The sequence below is a fragment of the Pristis pectinata genome, chromosome 6 (assembly GCF_009764475.1).
Source record: "Pristis pectinata isolate sPriPec2 chromosome 6, sPriPec2.1.pri, whole genome shotgun sequence".
Lineage (NCBI taxonomy): Eukaryota > Metazoa > Chordata > Chondrichthyes > Rhinopristiformes > Pristidae > Pristis > Pristis pectinata.
The window spans coordinates 15,573,676-15,596,235 of NC_067410.1; the positions used below are offsets into that span (position 1 = coordinate 15,573,676).

Genomic DNA, 22,560 nt, shown 5'->3' on the forward strand with positions numbered 1-22,560 from the left:
GTACAATGGAACCTTTACTTCCAAAAGCGTAAGAACCCTTCATTTGATGGTTTCTGTGGTACTATGGGATTTTTACACTCGTATCAATTAAGGGAATGTCACATTGACCACATTATTTCAATATCAGCGTGTAAAACAGAATGCAACACAACTGCATAAAGTTACAAATGCAGCCCCACAATAGAAAACCCATTCCATTCTGGGACATTCCTCCAGAAAACTCACAATACTTTCACTATCTAGGAATTGTGTATTGGTGTTGCAGTACCGCAGGGATTTTGGAGCATTTGATGAGTCAGTGGTGCAAGATTGCCAAACTGAACCTAATCTGATGTAGGACTACTGATAGAACATAATACCGAATAACGCAGATTTACTGCAGGAACCTTACAGTGCTTGCATTGGGTGCACCTGCACAGTGGAGAGTACTTGGTTTACACTTCAGTGGCACAACTATGTATGATATACAAATTACTGGGGATAATGGAAATAAAAAACAAACAAATAATGTTGGAAATATTCAACGTTTGTGATGAAAGAACCAGAGTTAATATTTCAGACCAATGATCATTGACCTTAAACAGTAACTCTGGTCCTTTCTCCGCAGAATTCCCCTGACCTGCCGAGAAGTATTTTCTATATATGACTTCACTTGAACCAATGCAATATTACTTTAGGAAGCTTCCCATTTATGTGACATTATTAAGGAAACATCAATTACAGAACTGGAACACTACTACAGGAATGTTGCAGCACTCAAACCAGTGAAATAAGACTATAAAAACCATACGGCACGTAGTAATGTTAATACAGGAACCTCACAGGAATTGTACTAATTCCTAGCCACATAATGCACACTTGGCATAATTTGTTAAATTACTATATTCTACCAGGGATTGAATTGCTGGGAAAGATAAGAGTTCTATGATTACCATATTATTATCTAGACTGCTTCTACAGCATTTTTCATAATAACCTCAAACTGGGACTATGCTTCAACGATCACAATTTTATTGTCCTAATGGCCAATAATCTGATACTGATAATGTGTACCTCATTTTCATTTATCCAGGCTTCGACAGTTTTTGGCTCCAAATTCTGGAGCTTGTCCTTTGATAGAAAAGTCAGACCTATTGCTGGATATAGGAAACACCACCAATTCTGTGGAATTCTTTCCTAAATTTTCCATTAATAAATTATCCTCTTGGACAAAAAAGGGAATTCAACAGCATAAGTGCTTACTTACAATCTGTTGAGCCCATTTTGCATTATGCATTAATCAACCATTGTTCCTTCACTTAATATTAGTTTCACAACTGTGAGACTTGCATATTCACTTGCTATTCTGACTAAAGGTTGTATCAGTATCTCATAATTCCACAGTTGACCACATTTTATTTGAGCCAGTACAATGTCAGTACTCAACTAGTTCTATAAGGAAACATTATCCTTGTGTTTAAAAGTTTCTTGTGCACCTTTGTAAGACAACAGTTATTTTAAAAACTTCCACTGATAGCATTAATATTCCATACCAGAATCTTCAAACAACACTGACAGGGACACTAACCAAGAAGGCCATAATTAATTAACCATTGATCCACACCATTACTGTTTCAGAGTTTCATTGTGTTCAGATACTCTCTCGGTCACACAAAGCTTCCACAGCATTACTGGGTCCCTGTGCAACACCACCAATCACAAAGAGCATGTTATCGATTTGGAGGCTGGCACAAGAGCAGCGTGGGGCGTTCATTGCAGGTAGACTTTCCCATTTCCTCTTGATTGGATTGAATCCTTCTACTGATCCAAGTGGTACTGGCTGATTTCCTGCAATCCAAAGGCATGAAACAAAATAAGGAACAAGAACTCTAACCATTTAAAGTTGAAAGTTTTTGCTTCCAGTCTCTATCTTGGCTCAATTCCTTTTTGTGAAGTGGAACCTTCTGTTATCAGCCTTAAGTGCACCTATTAGCAATTTGAATCCATGCCCATTATCCTACTTGGGTAATTTAATGCAATATTTTGAATTTATTTCTTCCATATCTTGTATATTTCAAGATGTTCACTTAGATACTCCAACATCAGTTCTGGCAGCTCTATTCTATTGTATAATAAGGGGACTATTTTAACATGTTGACTAAGGACAGGAAAAGCAATTCATAGGAATAAATGATTAATCACAATATGTTAGGCTCACCTCACACTATGCATTATGCTTAAAGTTATTTTGCTTAAAGTTGGTATCACAATATGGAATTATAAACTGTAAGACCTTTATATTCCCTTTCTGTTTCATCTTTACATTATATCAGTGTTGCATTATTCCATGGTTGACCTGAGGTATATTTTCAAAGTAATGTAGGGGGTATTCAACATCACTGCTAATCTATACCATACCCACCTTTGTGTCCTTGGTGAAATTACTCAATTTTTAATACCTGCCATCTTTTCAACCTCTGTATTCTAAACTGTTTCAATCTAATGTAACAACAATTTTTAGCATGAGAGTTAAAAGTAACAATGCCTGGTCTTGCAATAGATTAGGAATTTCGTTATGCTGGTCATCACTTTGCCCAGCAGGAGGTAAAAGAACCAGAAGCTTTCATTCTGGTTGCTGAGAAGTGAACGAGATATTCAAGCATTAAAAGCAGCGAAGAGCTATGAGACTGAATCCTAGAGGTTAATATTGAGGTTACGGAAAGAGACTGGAGAGAAATAAGGTTTTCAACTTGTAACAAAAGTACCTAAGATGAACTTTTAGAAACATACGTGATAGATAACAATATGAAAGAAGTTAATCTGAAATATTACATTAAGTTACGAAAGTAGGACGACGGGCATAGATTCAAATGGCTAATAGATACACTTAAGGCTGAAAACAGAAGGTTCCACTTCACAAAGAGGAATCAAGCCAAGAATGGATTCTCATATGGAGACTATAAGCAAAAACCCTGGAAATTTTCAAATGCAGCTATGATGTAAACACCTAGAAATAAATGCTTAGTCAGCAGCTATAAAAGTGGATAATATAATATTCAGTGCACATTGTATTTCCCTTCTGAAATTCAGTTCCATTGTAATGCACAGATTGTTTCTATTTATATCATGCACTTGGGACCAAGGATAAATTTCTCTCCTGGAGTTTTTCTGACAAAGTAATTAAACTGGGTTGAAAGACTTTCGTCATTGATACTTAAGATCAAGGATTGAGAGTGAGGGATTTTTTTTCTCTCTTTTAACTGAAGAAGTTATTGGGGATAGTACTTTCCTTTGATAGAGAAGAGCCACAACAAAATGATCACTGAATTGCTGATTTTATTCTGGTTCAAAGGAGCGTGCATATTTACTGGAGTAGAAAACCTCAGTAAGCAGGGGAATGTTCGAGGGAATGTGATTGTGAAAGCGAGTGCTTAATTAGCTGTTCGAAAAGTGACACTCTGGTGATTAGAATTAACATAAATGTCTCTTATTTTTCTTATTTCTTTAAATAATAAATGATCAAGTGCTAAGTAAAAAAGTGAATAAATGAACCTGAATATGGAACACTTATTGCAAAATTTCACACCTTCGAGTAATTGCTTCAGGAAATATTAGCACCAATGAGTCTTTGGAAAGAGTCCTGCAATCATGGATTCTACATGCACACACACTTGTTATATTATTCCAAATTTCTTTAAACAGTGGATGACTGGCACATTCTGTGCTATGGGGTGAAATGCACCAGAAGTAACAATGTGTGAAAGAGGATTGTGCTTTTATTGTATAATTTGGCAAATATAACTTTTTATGGGCATAATATGACGGTAAAGTATGAATTAGCAACTCACAATTCCATGGGGAAGAACATTCTTAAAACATGCAACTCTTTTACAATATTAATAAGGAATATATCAATGGTTTTGTAAGAGAATTGAATATATCCCGGTTTATCTCTCCATCTCCACTGCTACAGGTCTAAAGTCAGCTGAAAAGCAACAATATTGTTCCCTTGTTCCCAGCGGAATCTAATGACATGATCAATGGTGCTCTCCATCAGATTCTACACACAAGAGATGGTCAGGACACAGCTGCTACTGTGTTCATGGCCAAATTCTTTCTGCCGCCATTGCCTTTCCGCTGAGTTTCCCAACGGTAAAACAGAAAACACTGGAAATACACAGCAGCTCCATCATCATCAGTGAATTGAAAAGATACCTTATGGTTCTGAGTCTAGTCCACTTCATTAGAACAGGAAGAAGAGCAGGTCTGCTTATAAGACTAAACAAAATAATATTGGAGGGAAAAATATCGGGTTCAAACAGTGAATAAAGCATGCTATATAATCCAGCAACAACCAATTCTGATGGAGGGGCTGCACCCCAAAAAACAAGTGCGATATTTTTCTTCCCAGATGTTAGGGGACTTACTGCATATTGCATTTGTCGTTTTTTTGTTCCAATTTCTAACACACACGTAGTGTTTCTATTCAGAATGTGACAAAACACGATGGCTGAATCCCAATTATAAGGTGGAAGCCTGATCTAAATAATACAATGAACTCTCACTTCTCTTGAGAATGGAACACGAGTATAGCTCACATCCCACTGCCATATAAGTGGTGGCCTAAGGGGTCACAGTTCTGATTTTTAATATTTAAATTCCCAATGCTCTCCATCCAATTGTCTCTAGGATTAAATTCTACTTCCATTGGTCCTACTTGGTTCATTATCGACTTCAGAGGATTCATTTCTTGTCAAATATAATTACATGCTGAGCCTCCAAAATCTATTGGCTTTTGGATTATTAATGAATCAGACAAATGCTACAAGGTTCAAAATTAGCAGCTGTGTCTGGACATGGAAATGATTTCAGCATCTTGTGTTCAACTTGAAGGCAATCATGGTTAATGTAACTGGTACAAATGTGATACATGAAAAATAACTGTTTAGCTGCCAGAGCACAACCCCAGAGCTTTTCCAAAACAAGCCAATGTTTTAGAATCAGCTCTGAGTCAACAGTATCATCCTCGGAGCCATTAGATTGTGGGTTCAAGTCCTACTCCATCGAGTTAAGCATAAAATCCAAGCAGGTATTTTAGTGCAGTAGACAAGAAGTGGTACTTTCTTTCTGTACAGGGATTTAAACCAAGACCCCATCTGCCCTCTCAGACAATCATAAAAGAATCTCATGGCTTGACACTAAATGGGAGAAGAGCAGAAGATTTATCCCAAATGCCCTAGATAATTATCCCTCAATCAATCTCATTGATGATCTGGTCATTATCATACTGGTGTTAGTAGGAACTTGTTCTATGCAAACAGGCTGTTACTTGACAACATTGACTACTCTCCCAAGGACTTTATTAGCTGCAAGTGCTTTAGCTAATCTGAAGCCATGAAAGGCATTACATCAGTACAAGCCTTTCATTCTTTAAATGATGAGCATTGATTTACAGCACACATTCACTTTGGGACTAATGGACTAAAAAAGAAGGCTATATTTTGCCTGAAATTCTTGGTAGCACGCATGACCGAAAACATAAGATGCAAAAAGATAATATAAACTTCAACTATGCAGTGTGGTATCATAGTAGGTATAACTTGACAAGCATCCAGAGGGCCAAACTATCGATCCAGAGTCACAAGTTCGAATCCTACCATGGCAGGTGGGGAACTTAAATTCAAGTAATTAAATTTTAAAAATCTTAATTTAAAACATAAGGATAACCATAAAATATTGGATTGTTATTCAAAAACAATCCAGTTCATTAACATCCTTCAAGGAAGGAAGGCTTCCAAGGAAGGACTAGAATATAAAAGCAAGGATGTAATGCTAAGGCTTTGTAAAGTGTTGGTCAGACCGCATTTGGAGTATTGTGAGCGGTTTTGGGCCCCATATCTAAGGAAGGACATGCTGGCATTGGAGACATTCCAGAGAAGGTTTACAAGAATGATCCCGTGAATGAAAGGGTTAATATGTGAGGAGTGTTTGATGGCTCTGGGCCCATACTCGGTGGAGTTTAGAAGGACGAGGGGGGATCGCATTAAAACCTACCGAATATTGACAGGCCTGGATAGAGTGGACATGGAGAGAATGTTTCCAGTAGTGCGAGAGTTTAGGACCAGAGGACACAGCCTCAGAATAGAAGGACATCCCTTTAGAACAGAGATGAGGAGGAATTTCTTTAGCCAGAGGGTGGTGAATCAGTGGAATTGATTGCCACAGACTGATGTGGAGGCCAAGTCACTGGGTATATTTAAAGCGGAGATTGGTACGTTCTTGATTAGTAAAAGCTACGGGGAGAAGGCAGGAGAATGAAGTTGAGAGGGAAAAATAAATCAGCCATGATCTAATGGCGGAGCAGACTCGATGGGCCGATTGGCATAATTCTGCTCCTTTGTCTTATGGTCTTATCCTTCTTGACTTGGTTTATACATATCTCCAGGACCATCTCTGTGGTTGCCTTTGAACTGCTTCAATTCAGGAGGGACTACTGGCGATGGACAATGACATTAGGAAATGGATATGTGAAATGAACCAAACTTGGCATGGACCTGACTCCTGCTCAGACTTTTTTTTAAATGTATTTGTTTATGGAAAGCTATTTTTTAAAAAAACTAGGTTTACATCTGATTCATGTCAACGGCATGAGAATTTGGTTTATTTGACACATCCATTTCTCCCATGAATCAACCTCATTTAAGATGATGTGTCATGTACTGAACATTGGCAGACTTTTCAACAAAAGGACAGAAATAGAGTTCTGGTCGGTGATGTTTCATATGAACGGGATTCTCATCTCTTGCTGCCTGACCTGCTGAGCCTTTCCAACAATTTCTATTTTTATTTCATCTTTCTAATATCCACAATATTTTGCTTTTGTTTCAAATACAGGGCCAGATTTAGCACCAATATAATCCTGTAGTCATTCCTTGTGAGATCAGCAACTTCACAAAGACCGCAAATCAAACCCCCCTGTCCTGGATGGCCAACTAGTTCACATTGTGCATATAAATCTGAAATTCAGAAACAAAACTATTTCTGTTTTTGTGCATATGTCTGTCTTCTTTGCCATAAAATGGGCAAAAATGCCTTGGTAAATGTGATATTCTGATGTAATAGATTTTGAATGCATCACTAAATTAAGACGAGCTTGAACTTGCAATAAAAAAATTTGTTGCACTTTCAATTAACTGGAAGCAGCAAAGATATATGTAAAAAGTTTAAAATATAAAAATCAGTTGCTACAATGCTCTTAAACTTCTGTATTTCTAGAGGTACTGTTTTCTAAATTTTGTGTTGAAGATGTGGATTTTGATCTTTCTTTAAAGACCATAAATTTCTATGTTGTGCCAAAAATATAGTGGAGGCATCTAACAAATTCACATCTCCCAAAATGCCCAAATACATTTTCCAACATATGTGCCCCTCCTCCCCACCAGGCAAGGGAAGGGTGAGGGTTGGAGAACAAATTGCTTGCTTCTACCCTAACCCCACCATTTATTAACATCAGTGGGAAGCAGAGTTTTAGCTAACAATCCCTGTCACTCCATCGCTGCTCTGGCACCGCGTCCCAATAACAGCACTGAGATGGAAGAGGTGTTCAGAGCTTTTGAGCCAACATGCAGGCTGTAGATCAGTAAGTGGTCACTTTTGGCTCAAGGACAGCTTCTATCCCACTGTTGTCGGACTCTTGAACTGACCTCTCACACACTAAAAGATAAACTCTTGATCTCCCAATCTACCTTGTCATGGTCCTTGCACTTTATTTGTCTACCTGCACTGCACTTTCTCAGAAACTGTAACACTGTACTCTGCATTCTGTTTTCCTTTTTATTCCTGTGATGTACTTATGCATGAAATGATCTGTCTAGCTGGCATGCAAATAAAAGATTTTCACCGTGTCTCGGTACATGTGATAATAATAAACTAATTACCAATTATGAGTTTATCGAGTTACAGCCTTTTCCCGTTTCTTAAAGTTACTCAGTGTCTAAGTGCACTGGACATCCCTTCAATGCAAAGGTTTTCAGTGAAGTGTGTATATAACACTGGGCACCTGCCCTGAAAACCTAATTACCCCAAAGAAAGGAACATGGAACATGATCACAGTGGGATTAGTCTGGACCACCCCAACCAGCAACCCCCAACTCCCCTACCCCACCTTTGCTGTGAGCCGTGGCAATGAGAAGAATCCAGGCCTTGTACTTTCAGAAAGTACAATTGCAAACATTTTTTTTGTCATGGTTCACTACAGACAGTACAAATGGTGCTTTGTGTTTATAGTTAATACAGCTCCTGACCCCTTCTTTGGGAAAAGTTGTGGGAACTTGTGCTGGGATGTGTGGCATTGCCAAGGGACCATCTGAAGATATAAAGCTGCTTCTCAAAGATCAACCTCATTGGGAACTGCTCGGTGTCAGTTCAAGAGATGACAGACGTGAAAGCACATATAGAAAATAAATATACTGAGCTCTCATGGATGCAGAAGGGATTTTTTGCTCATTGTGTTAAGGGTGAATGACTTCCTTTTCTCAATGGTTTCACCTAAGTCCAATTCAAACCAACTCCCCAAAGTAACTAAACGAATCCCTACATTCTTATTATCCTCACTCAGAACATTTTATTTACACTTTGAACCAAAGGTGAGATAAACTGAACTGCAAGGTAGCAAAGTAATGTCAGTTTCAAACAAAAATGGTGCTAACTTTGACACTAGCACTTCTGCACGGCACAAGTCCTGCTAAATCTGATTCTAATCCTTTCAAGTAATCTCTGTTCTTTTTTTATCCAACATTCTCCTTTCCTATGTAGGATTTACATATATCTGGAATTTCAGGACGGGGAATGATTCTCCTGACCTCCTGCCATAATTATAGGTATAAAGACTAGATTGTGTGATGTCTGCAAAGCTTATACTAATCTCCTGCTGAAGTTATCACAGAAGATTGAAAAAACTGTGAAAATGTAACCTAATAGTCATTAGCCCAGGAGTTGGCTTCTCAAGGGGCATATGGTTGCACAATGGTTGTTACTGAAGAAACATCCAGAAACCTGGACTATTGATCCAGAGACTCGAGTTTATATCTCACTAGGGCAGCTAGCAACTTTAAACTCAAATAAATAAATAGAGTGTGTAATGCTAATTGAAAACTACCAGTTTGTCACGTTAGGCATGCATGACAGGCACGGTAGTGAAGCGGTTAGCGTAACGCTTTACAGTGCCAGCGACCCAGGTTCAATTCCGGCGGCTGTCTATAAGGAGTTTGTATGTTTTCCCCGTGTCTGCGTGGGTTTCCTCCAGGTGCTCCAGTTTCCTCCCACATTCCAAAGATGTACAGGTTAGGAAGTGGTGAGCATGTTACGTTGGCGCCGGAAGTGTGGTGACACTTGCGGGCTGCCCCCGGGTCTCCCTATGCAAAAGATGCATTCCACTATGTGTTTCGATGTACATGTGACTAATAAAGATACCTTATCTTATAATCTACCCAGTTCACTAAAGTGCTTTGGAGAAGAAAGTTTGCTTGGCAGTCATATATATGACTCCAAAGCCACCAATGCGATTGATTCTTATCTCTCTCTGAAATGGCCAAGGAAAGCACCCAGTTCAGAGGCAATTAGAATTAGACAATAAGTAGATTTTTGGATATTAAGGGAATCAAGGTTTATGAGATTAGTACAAGAAAGTGATGCTGGAGGTAAACCATGATCTGATTGAATGGCAGAACAGGCACAAGGGACTGCATTGTTTCTCTGATCCTGATTTTGTTTCTCATGTGAATACAGGTCATCCCCAGATTACGGCAGAGTCCCATTCCTGTGAACTGTTCATAACTGGAACAGTTTGCAAGTCGGAAATGTGGCCGTGAATGGAATTCCCACATGGCAGAAGATGCCTGCAGCCCTCCAGCAGCTGGCAAATCCATCCCGCCAGTCTCCCAAACTCTCATTTAAATGTATGGGCTTTATATAAGTCGGGTGCTCATAAGCTTGGCGAGGACCTGTACCAGCCTTACCAGGTCCTGTGAATAAACTAAAAAAAGTGGTAGGTTATGAAAACATTTTAGAGTCCAAGTAACCTACACTTTGTATGGAACCAAAGTATTTTCCCAGGCAAACTTTTGACCTCTGAATCAAGTTGATGGCTTCTTGAAGTTACTGAAGTATGGGTATTCCTTCAGCCTTCTTAGAAGAGTTTCTATTATTTTAGCTCTGATTTATGTTTGTTCAATTATGCTATTTTTATCTAATTTGTGTTTTGCCTCCATTAAAAAAAATCATGTGAATTACATTTTCTTACATCTGAGCCAATGCAACTTCACCAGTTCTCTTCTTGAGAGCAGAAGTACCCTAAAAAAGAAATTTTGCCTGTACCATTGTTCTCCACAACCCTGCAAATTATTCTCCCTCAAGTACTAATGCCCTTTTGAAAGCCTTGATTGATTCTCTTTCCACAACCCTGTGACAGTGAGTTTTTCATCATACTACCCGCTCCATAAGAAAGCTTCTCCTCACATCCCTGTTGTATCTTTTGCCCTAAATCATAGAGTGAGTACTATCACTAATATAGTTGGCAAACTGACACTGGGCCATATTCTCCAAATCCCATTGGAGCTACACTTCACTCTCTGAATAACATCCCTGTTAGTTGTTGCTATACCACCTGAGTGGAAAAGAGCAAATATTCGTAATAACTTAAGGGCTTAAAATGAAACTCCTCCAGTCTTGTCCTTATAGCGCCTTTCTTTCCAAATCTAATCTTGAAGACCTGGGAACATTTCCTCTTGGTATTCAGTGCAGGAAGCTTATAAAATACATTAATTAAGATGCACAAGAGATCATCAAACTGAAATTTTAACACTGTTTCTCTCTCCCCAGATGCTGCCTGATGTTTTGGGTATTCTAGGGCATGTTGTTTTCATACAGTTTGATTCTCTGCCGCATCTCTTCCAGAAATGCAAACTTTGAAGATGTTCATCTCTTCTCTCTGAAGGGATTTTTTATTTGCCTCTTTTACCTTGTACACCTTCATTGCTTTCTGTTTTGCTTCTTGTCTTTGATCTGCTTAATATCTTCATAAATTCATTGAGACAGAGTATAAACATAAAAAAGTTATAATTTTTTTGCAAGTCAGTACCCTTAAACTATTTACACATTGAGACTTCGATCTGATCTGGATTGTCAGTGAAATTGGTACATTATACAACGAAGGCACGTCACACTACAGTATTGTGTTGTTTGGTGGGATCATGTAGGTACACTGAGGACAGCACAGCTACTGAACATACACTTTTGCGGCCACAGCTCTTTCCCCAGTGACAGCCTCAAGAGTTCCACTGAAAGATCATTTGTTAATTCAGTTAATTCTGCTACTCTCACCAAATGTTGCCTGCCCTGTTGAGCATTTCCAGCATTTTCTGTTTCTATTTTATGTAGACATATCTATAGTTTTGTACAATTCATACCCTATTGCCATTTACTTTACCTCCTTTCTATTGCCATTCATATCTTTTATTAAACATAATTCTATCCATTTTCCTGAATTCCTCTTCCTATGACCCTCAAATTGTTTATCCTTTTGCCCCCTAGGTCCCTTTCCCATTGATTTAACCACCTTAGCTCAGGGACAGAATACAGTGACTGGTCACCAGGTATGCTGTCACACACGAGTGGGAGAGTGATGGCTATTCCTTCCCTCTTAGGAATATTACCTAGACCACCAACGACAATCACTCTTCCTCCAACGTGGCCCACAGAAAAATCTGCACGTTTCTCTCTCATCCGTGTGGAACGGGTCTGTTTCAACCAGTTTCCTAAAAATAAAAAGTAAACCTTTATTAAACAGGAGACACTACAAATGCTGATGAAGAGGAAAGGTGTTGAGTATATACCCAGTAACTGAAATGTTGCTATGAATATTTAGTGAATGTGATATTTTTATCTGCCAGTCATTAAATATATGACTGCAATTTCAATCTATGGTAAATTAGAAGCAATCATCATTGCAATTTCATTTGCTTATTAATATAATCTAAGAAAATGTAGGTTAATCATCAAATTATTTTTTCCCATTGAGATACATTAACATTCATTTTGGCTAAGTCTGACTTGAATTGACTTGCAGATCAAGGCCCTGAGGTTTTCCTTTTTTTAAATATGTCAATTACTTTGAGCTCTCAATTTGAATAGTCTGGTCTTTTTAATGAAATAAATTAACTTCCACTCTCACGGTGAGTAAGGACATCAGGTTTCCTAAAATAATGTAACAATACATTATCCTTTTCATTTGTCCTCCAGGTAGTCCACAGAGGGATTTTACATTCACAAACCCAGATGATCTACTCCCAGTAAGTATCAGGACTGGGGTTATGTAGATTTGGTTAAGCCTTGTTTGAAGACACAATTATTAGTGCAGGGTAGAAGGAGAATGGGGGAACAGAGAATATGACATAAGGAATAATTAATGATTTTGCTGTGTGGGGTCCTTTAGGGAAGAGTAATCATAACATGATATACTTCGTCAGTAAGTTGGAGAATGAAGTACTAGAATAAGGAACTAGGATCAAAGAAAACTATGAGGAGGTGCGAATTGGCTATGATCCAGGATGAACTTTATTAAATGGGTTGTTGGTAGTTAGGCAATGGATAATATATAAAGAATACATGCATGAATTACAATGATTATTTATTCCTGTCTGGCACAAAAATGTCAGGAAAGAGAGCTAGCATCGGGAAATTAGGGATAATCGAAGCAAAGGGGAGGCATATAAAATTTCCAAGAAAATAGTAGGAACAAGGATTGGAGAAAGTTTAAAATTCAGCGAAGGAAGACAAAAACATTAAGAGAATAAAATGGAGTATAAGAGTAAGCTTGCAGGAAAAGGTTAGTGAAGAGAAATAAAGGTCCCTGCAGTCTACTCTGGTGAAAATTACAATTGAGAAGAAAGAAATAACAGAACAAGTAAACACATACTTTGGTTCTATCTTCACATAGGAGTGCACAGATAAACTCTCAGGGAACCAACAATTTAGAGAAAGAGAGGAACCTAGGAAATCAGTATTAGTAAAGAAATGGAGATGAGGATAAAGGCTGACAAATTCCTAAGCACTGATAATCCATGTCGCAGAGTAGTAAAGGAAGCGGTCCTGGAAATAATTAATTCATTGGTGGTCATCTTCCAAAATCCTTTAGACTCTCAAACAATTTTTACAGATTGGTAGATAGCAAATATGATGGCAATATTTAAAAAAGAGAAAAAAAACAGGGAGTTACAGATCAGTAAGCTTAATGTCAGTAGTGGTAAGTATTACAGAATCGACTATAAAATATGTAATAACAGAAAACGTGGAAAGCATTAACAGGATTGAACATTCAGCATGGGTTTATAAAAAGGAAATCATGCTTTGCAAATCTACTGGAGTTTTGTAACCAGTAGAATAAAAAATGTATGGTGTATTTGAACTTTCAGAAATCTTACATCAGAGGATATTGCACAAAATTAAAGCACATTGGTAAATTGGTTTATTATTGTCACATGTACAGAGGTACAGTGAAAAACTTTGCTTTGGATGCCATCCATACAGATCACACCAGTGCATTGAGGTAGTGCAAGGGAAAACAATAGCAGAATGCAAAATAAGTGTTACAGTGACAGAGGAAGTGCAATGCAGGCAGACAGTAAGGTGCAAGGCCATAACGAGGTAGATTGTAAAGTCCTTTAGGGACCTATGGGACTGGGGGTAATATATATTGACACGGATTGAGAATTAGTTGACTGATAGGAAACAGAGAGAAGGAATGAACAGGTCCTTTATTGGAAAAAAGGCAGTGACTGGTGAGGTGCCACAGATCCTTAGCTATTCACAGTACATATCAATTGTTTGGATAAGGAAACTAAATGTAATATCTTGAAGTGTGAAGATGACACAAAGTTGAAGGGAGGTGTGAACTGTGAGGAAGATGCAAAGGGGCTCCCAAGTGATTTAGATAAGTTGGGCGAATAGACAAATGCATGGCAGATGCAGTTTAACATGGAGAAATATGAGGTTCTTCACTATGGTCCTAAAAAAACAAAGACACATTATTATCTGAATGGTGATAGATTAGGACAAGAGAAGGTGCAATAAGACCTCAGTGTCCTTATACATCAGTCACTGAAAGCCAACATTCAGTAGCAGCAGCTGTTAGGAAGGTAAATAATACATTCAGCTTTATTGCAAATAATACATGCAGCTTTATTGAGTTCAGGAGCAAGGATATGCGGGGCCTTGGTGAGACCGTAGCTGAAGTTCTGATCTCCTAATCTGAGGAAGGATGTTCTTGCCATGGAGGGGAGATTTACCAGACTGGCAAGTAAGGAAAGGTTAGGTCAATTAGGCCTGTATTCACTGGGGTACAGAAGAATGAGAGGGGATCTCATAGAAACTTATACAATTCTAATAGAACTAGACACACTAGATACAGGGATCATGTTCCCAATGTCTGGAGAGCCCATAAGAAGGGGAACACAGCCTAAGGATACAGAGTGTATCACTTGGAACCAAAGTTAGGAAAAATTACTTCAGCCAGATGGTGAATATTCAAGAACAAGATAGACATAGTTCTTAATGCTAAAGGAATCAAAGGGATTTGGGGAGAAGGTGTGGAAGTGGATAATCAGCCATGATTGTGTTGAATATTACAGCAGGCCCAAAGGACTGAATGGCCTACGACCACCCCTATTCTCTATGTTTCTAACCAGCTGTGATCTATATGAGGGCAGCACTGAGATTTGAATCACAAACCTAACAACTTGACCCCCAGCCTATCACAGTCTTCCCTGGCATCCAGCTGGCCGGGAAGGAGTCTGCTGCTTCTGAATTTAATTGATTCGAGGTCCTTGTGCAAGTATAAAAGACACAATGAATTTGTTAAAGTAGCAGACTTTGCTTGTATTACATTTGGTGAAAATTATAATTGAGTTTACTTGAAAACTGTGAGATGCTGCCTGAGACACAAGCCGGCATTGATTGATGACAACTGTTTGTTTCCTACTGCAATGCAAAAACAGTAATGTTAACTCTTTCCAAAAACAGCAGCACTTATGATTGAATTTTCTAACAGCTTAACTCAATATTTCATTCAACAGACAACATCTTTTTGCTTTGCTGAATATAAGCATAACGGCATAGATATAGAACATAGAACAATACAGCACAATACAGGCCCTTCAGCCCACCATAATTGTATAGTTGGGGTATGGGGTGAGGGTAGGATGTGGCAGATTGATGGTTGAGGGGTGAAAGGGAAGGTTGGTCCTTGCTGGGAGGAGGTGAAATCAGGAGCAAGGGTAGGATCTGGGTTCAGTGTGAAATTAGGGAGGGATGTTGATCATGTCAAGGGATGGTGGGTGGAGCAGGGAAGTAGGGGAGAGGGTGGTTGTTATGCTCATGTTGGGGGCAAGAGTTGTAAGCAGGCAGGGATCTATTGATGGCTTCCTGAAAGATATCAGCAGAGAGGTCGGGGGAATCGAGAGTGAGGGATAATGAAAAACCTTAAAGGGAACCTACCTAATTAAGGATCTATGCATCATATTCAACAGCAACAAGACCAGTAAAGCTACTCCCCATTAATTTATTCAAAAGCACAAATACAAAAATAAATTTTGCACAAGTGACAACAAGTCTCTCTGCATGCATGTCTGGAAACCTGTGTGCATCAGTGCTTCATGAGCAAGAAACATTTGATAACTGATATCTGCAACACTTGCAGGATTGGGATTAGCAGATTAAATTCCTTTGCAATATGAACAAAAATGATGCACTTTCTGATACAATTTCTAGCCATTCAGACTTATTAACTTTTAGTTTTCTTAAATGTGAGTGGACATTTGCCCATGGTATGGAAGGGAATCAGAAGTTGACAGAATTAACCTATTTTGCTTTCAAAGAAAAACACATCAGGGATTTTTTTTCCTCATTTTCCTTTCCAGGAGAGAACCGTACACCTTAGAATGGGACAAGGTTACCAAGAGTGCTTCTTCTTCGTTAAATTACTTTACATGGCTAAGGTGCAACCAAAGTTGGAAAAACACAGTAAAATCTTCCATGGTGTGCAGAATTTAAGTTCTAATCTGCAGACATCAATGTATCTCAAATAAAACAGCATGGTGACAAAATTGGATTTAAAACTTTCACTTTCACAAGCTCATATTTGTAAAACTATGACACCCAGAATAAAACAGAAAATGTTGGAAATACTCATCAGATCAGACAGCATCTGTGAAAAGAGTTAACATTTCAGGTTGAAAATCTTTCCAAGTTCTGAAGAGACATTAACTATTTCTCTTTCCACAGATGCAGCCTGACCTGTTCAGTGTTTCTCACATTTTCTGTTTTTATTGCAGATTTCAAGCATTTGCAGGTTTTTGATTCTCAGACCTAGTCAGAAATTGTTTCTGAAACTGAAAATAATTAGATAAATTGATCTGCACTTCAGAAGGAAAGTTTAAGGGGGTAATCAATTTGTATTTCTTAAAGGCCCAGTCTGCGATGTACAAACCCAAAGGTGTGTACGGTAGGAAGTTTTATACAGCGAAATAATTATGCCAAAGGTATATAACATTATTTGTCTTGCAATCTAAATTGATCTCTGGAAATGGGATAATTTTTAAATTTTAGAATGAAATCAAGCACAATATTTTAAGATATAAATCGTCCTAAAATAGGAACAAGTGTGTGTTCATTATTTAAGATTTATTTTATTGGGAGTAAAGGCTCAACAGATTTCTTTGGCTCATGAATAAGATAAAATGGTAACATAATGAGATGTGTAAAATTAGATCAGAAAATTACAAAGAAAAGAGTAAAGCAAACAAATAAACATTTCCAAGTAGATATTTTTCTAAAATCGATTTCCTATGTTTTATGGACAAATTTCAGAAACAAACACAGGGTTAACAAAAAGATTTTCATATGTTTCCCTCAGTAACTTAAGTCATTTAGGTACGAAATCTGAAACGGTTTCAAACTGTTATCAAGTATCTTCGACTGCAAAGTGTTAGTATGAATCATTAATTAATGAGTTTCCCTTGGAGATTCTTGTTTCTCTGCCTATGCTGAACAATGAACCAGGAAAATGTGTATTTGATAGCTTAACCATTGCCCTGGATGTTGTGATCATGCAGTGGAAGGTAAGAACTGAACTGTATTCTTTTTCCCAAAATAACTTAAGGTATAGTCTGTATCTGATGTCAAGTGTGCTATAATAAAAGCAAAACAAAATGTGTTTAAAACAGATATGTTGTGAGCAGGAGGAAATGCATAGGGAAAATATACTGAAGAATGGATCTCACATAACAATAGTGATTCAACAGCAACATGATATGAAATGGCAGGAGCATGAAACAGCTTTCAAAAATAGCCATTAACATGTATTCCATGGTGACAGAACTTCTAATGAGTCAAGGGGCTGTATAGTGCTGAAGGCTAGCGGGTGATTCCCTACAGAACTGCAGGCTGGCTGTATTGTGTGCACCAGCACAATCCAGACTTCTTCGCCTTTGCACAGCAGCACAGAGGTACAGAAAATGCTGCAGGTTAGGTGTGGGTGCATCCGACCTCTTGCAACGCTCCTGGTCTCACTATTAGTCCAGGGGCATTCTGTAATGTACTGAACTGGGAGTCAGATACTACTTGTATCTGTCCTCCCAGCTTTACACTGATGCCATCTTACACAGTGCCATTCACTTGAAAGGGATTGTGAACTTTCACTGAAAGGTAACTGACAATAAGTTATTCTTTTATCTCAATTTTAATGTTTAATGTGGTTTTAAGTGAACTTAATAATCTTTAAATTTTTTAAATCATTCAAATGCGTTTCAACTGTGTCTAATCTTGTTTGATCATCAGAAACATATTAGAAACAGTGAAAACGGCCTTTGATGCACAAGCTGCTTCTAGGTTACTAGTCCTGTAATTTAACCACTGCACCACCACCATATACCCTGAGTCAATAGAACATAGAACAGTACAGCACAGGAACAGGCCAAACTAGTTAAGCTAATGAAGCCTAATTACACTAATCCCTTCTGCCTACACATGGTCTATATCCCTCCATTCTCTGCATACTCATGTGCTTATCTAAGAGCGCCTTATACACCGCTATCGTATCTGCCTCCACTACCACCCCTGGCAGTGCATTCCAGGCACCCAACACTCTCTGTGTAAAAATACTTGACCGCACATATCCTTTGTACTTTCTCCCTCTCACCTTAAATGCATGCCCTCTAGCATTAGACATTTCAACTCTGGGAAAAAGATATTGGCTATCTATCTACACCTCCCATAATTTCATAAACTTCTATCAGGCCTCCCCTCAGCCTCTGCTGCTCCAAAGGAAACAACGCTAGTTTGTCCAACCTCTTCTTATAGCACCTGCCCTCTAATCCAGGCAGCATCCTGGTGAACCTCTTCTGCATCCTTGCCAAAGCCTCCACATCCTTCCTATAATGGGGTAACTTCTGCCCTCAAAGCCATGCAGAGCTGCACATCACACAAGGCCAGCGCTTGGTATCTGTAGTTGCTGCATGGGATGTTTTGGAAAATGTTGAGATTAGGAAAGAAATGATTTAAAATACTCTATTTCTATCCTTTTTTGGCTTTGAAGTGGAATTAGATGCAACAGAAATTTTATTATCAACATACACATTTTTTATAAACAAAAATATAATTTGTATCCAAAGGCAGTACACAACATTGCAATAAGAGGGTTGAAAACTTCACTGATGCTACTCACTTCTAATGGAAATAAAGGTAATGGTTCACAAGTTAATGCTGGGGTTATAATCTGGAATCTTGCAATCATTCAATCCCCACTGATTATTAAGTATATAGTTTAATTTTTGATGATATGAACATTGCAGGCATATCTGTCAGAATTATATTCTAATATCTCCTGAAAAGTTAATATGAGAAGAAGGAGAAGAAAGACTGCCCTTTTACTCCCAATTGATTTCTGTCATTGTGATCATTTTTCATTTGGAAAGGTCACCGTGGAAATTGAATCATGAATTTAAGAGCTTAGAAGAATCCATGCTCTGAGAACTAATCTGTCTTTATCCAATGCTTTTCAGAATAAAGTCAATCATAGATGGAGGCACATCCAAGAAGAAGATGCATATTTAAGATTAAGTATTATTAGAAATTTAAATGCTTAGGTTAGACCAGCCTCCAGTCCAAACCATGACTGGACTATTGAGAGCTATGCAGATTGGGAATGAGTTATGTCTCTACAGGGAGAATGGTTTGTGTCATTCACAGTGCAGCTTTTGATAATGGTGATTGCCATTGCTTTAAAAAGGTACAAAGATAAAAATGGGTAGGTAAACAAAACAAAACAGCTAAAGTTTCATATGTGCTGGCATTCAGTGAATCAAGAGGGAAGAAAAGGCTAAGTTAGTAAACAATAATGATTTCAATTATCCTGCCCACCTAGCATGGAGATTCACAAGACTACAGATTAGTACATTTAAACGCTAAACTATTTTTATTGCAGTCAAGCAAGGCTCCATGTTAACAATGGAACTTCTGCAGCCCATGTCCAACACTTACCTGAAGCCCCATAACCCCTGTTATTATAGGATTAGGCACTCTTGGTTTCTACAAATGTGACAATTTGCAACTGATACTTAGCATCATGTTTCAACATTTCCTGTGCTTCCTTTCACTACAGTTTCTCTGCCTCTACCTGATGTTACGGAAGTCAGGCAAATCTGAATGAGAACTATTAACCTGTTATCAGAGAGATTTTAGTCACATTATACCTTTCCTTCTCCACTGAACGTCTGTAGAAACAACTTTGCTGTAATAACAACAGCAAGGTTATCAATAATACTATAATCAGGCACTTAAACACCTCCTCTAATAAACTGAAACATCTCAAGCTCCTTTTTGAGCTCCCTCCTTTTACAAAGCTGTTGAAGTTCTAACAATTTGTGTCCTCTTCCTTGCCAATTTCTCTCTTCTCTCCTCTTGCATTGGGCAGAAGATACAGGAGTCTGAGGGCAGGTACCACCAGACTTAAGGACAGCTTCTACCCCACTGTGATAAGACTATTGAACGGTTCCCTTACACGATGAGATGGACTCTGACCTCACGATCTACCTTGCGGTGACCTTGCACTTTATTGCACTGCACTTTCTCTGTAGCTGTGACACTTTACTCTGTACTGTTATTGTTTTTACCTGTACTACATCAATGCACTCTGTACTAACTCAATGTAACTGCACTGTGTAATGAATTGACCTGTATAATCGGTATGCAAGTTTTTCACTGTACCTTGGTACAACTGACAATAATAAACCAATACCAATACCAATTTATCGATATTCCATGGTTTGCATCATTTTATTTCTGGTTCCTAAAACTCTCCCAGTTCTCAAGTATACTATTCTGCTTGCATCTGTGTTAGCTTTTACTCTAATGCTAGCCTTAATCTCGGTTAGCTTGGGGGAATATTAAATTTGTAAATGAGTGGTGTGAGGAGCGAAGCAAAGTGAGACGATTAAAAGGGAAGCTGCCAGAGGATTAGGAAGAGAGCCCTCATCTGTAAACCAGGTGTGAGTTAGAAATGCAGCTTACAGCATCTCACGCTAGCTGGAGTGGGGCAAATGGTAGAAAGGAAAGACGGACAGGGAAGCTTCATTAAGAGGAAAGGTGTTACTTACCCTTCATACGTGTCTCCGCTGGGCAACAACATATATCAATTTTTCAAGCAAATTCACATTTTGGACGTAAATGGGGAAAGGGGTGATGGAAGTCCACCGTTACAGTTCAGAGGCTCAGAGCTGGGAGCAGTATGGGGTGAATGAAGGAAGATGAGCTGATCTGATTCTATGTAAGACCAGGAAGGGCAGGGACGGAGACTGTTGCTTACAGGGAAGCAGAGACAAGCACAAGGCACCATTTGGAGGACGCCAAGCCAGGCCTGGGGAAAGCGTTAAGGTTATCGAAGAGGAGGAGCAGCAGAAGACTGGGAAAGAAAAGTGATGAAGGATTGAGATTTGCCAGTGTGGAGCATCCAAGGACATGGCAAGGAAGGAAGGCATGGACCCACTGTTATCATAAGGTACACAGGGCAACAAATTCTGTCTAATGCACATGTGAAGTCGGAAGTGCCCTGCATCACAGGGAGTATCTTTTGTCTCCTCAGTAATGGATTTGGCACAAATATTATTTCGGTGGAAATGCTGATGCAAGCCTATCATTAACATTATATCCAGGGATAAATTACTGAACAGCATCTCCAAAAACAACTGGAAAAAGTTAAAATTAGTTCAAGTGGCGTATTTTGCGTTAATTACTGCTGAACGACTTCTTTGGATAATTAGTGATAATTCCTACTGAACAATTTCTCCAGCCATGAAATATTAATTCCACATGTTGAAAGCTCATTCCCACAGAAGAAAATTAATGCTGCAGATTCTTTTAAAAACTAAAAGAGTTTTATTTAATTTAGTTTAGTAAAAAGTATTTGAATGCTCCACTGACATGCATCTGAAAAGTCTCTGCACAACTACACAAAAGCCAAGATACCTTCCCTGCAAAGGCCAAGGTGAGAAACGTTGTTCTTAATGATCTAGTGGAGAGAACTAAAGAGTGCCAATGTGCCATCTTACCCAAAGACACAAAAAATAAGCTTTTTCAGCTATGATGTAATTTGCTATTTCTTGTCACTACATCTACAAACCGGGATGATTTACAAAGTGTGGTGTAGCCTGCTGTAAATCACCAGCCCTAGAATAGTAGGATTTCACTTTTGGGAAAACAGGAGTGGATAATTGTGGGCTAAGTTCCAGTTATTTCTCTCATATGACCGATTGAGGTTTTGCATTGGCAGCACAACCTGACTGGACTTCTGTAGCTTTCAGGAAAACACAGATGGATACATGCTCTGAAAAGTAATTTGCCTCATTGCTATGCTTACATTTACAAAGTGGTGTCACTAACAGGTAACAATTGGATTGTTCCAGCAGCTGCTAGCTGGCAGCTCATATAAGATGAGGGATTGTCCCAGAGTTCATATCAAGTGTTTAGAATAAATTAATCCAGATTCATGATGGAGCCAAGTCAGTAAATTCAAAAGCAAGTATCCTGTGCCTATTTTTAAACATATTAGCCTAGAAATTGGATCCATTTGCACATTTTTATGTGCAACTCATGCATAAAAATAGTTTTACCCAGGATACTTTCTGGTTGTGCAGAGATTTTTCAGATGCTAATCAGTGGGGAGTTCTAATAATTTTTATTGAACTAAAGTTTAAAAAAATCTGCAACATTAATTTTTGAGGGAATGAGTTTTCAACATATGGAATTAATTTTTCATGGCCAGAAATGTTACCTGGCAGGAATTATCACTAATTATCGTAGAGAAATCTCATCCATTGGGAAGCTTGCCCGGGCACCTCCACACACAGTTCCACACTACAGTGAGGTTAATGCCTTCCCAATATCAGTCACACATCAAGTGATGTCACAAGCCATGCAGTTCACGTTTACTCCACCGCCAGCAGAAACTTTAGGGATGGAGTTTTTGGGGATGAC

At 38.5% G+C, this 22,560-nt stretch overlaps 1 protein-coding gene across 1 annotated transcript in view; it reads right to left on the reverse strand.

Moving 5' to 3' along the window:
- Positions 1-1,630: 1,630 nt before the first annotated feature.
- Positions 1,631-22,560, reverse strand: part of klhdc8b (kelch domain containing 8B) — a 66,172-nt gene continuing 45,242 nt past the window's right edge. Inside the window, exons 4-5 of the mRNA XM_052017175.1 lie at positions 11,691-11,792; positions 1,631-1,827 (exon numbers count right to left, since the gene is read on the reverse strand). Coding sequence (XP_051873135.1) covers positions 1,631-1,827; positions 11,691-11,792 — 299 coding nt within the window. The remainder of the gene's footprint in view (positions 1,828-11,690; positions 11,793-22,560) is intronic.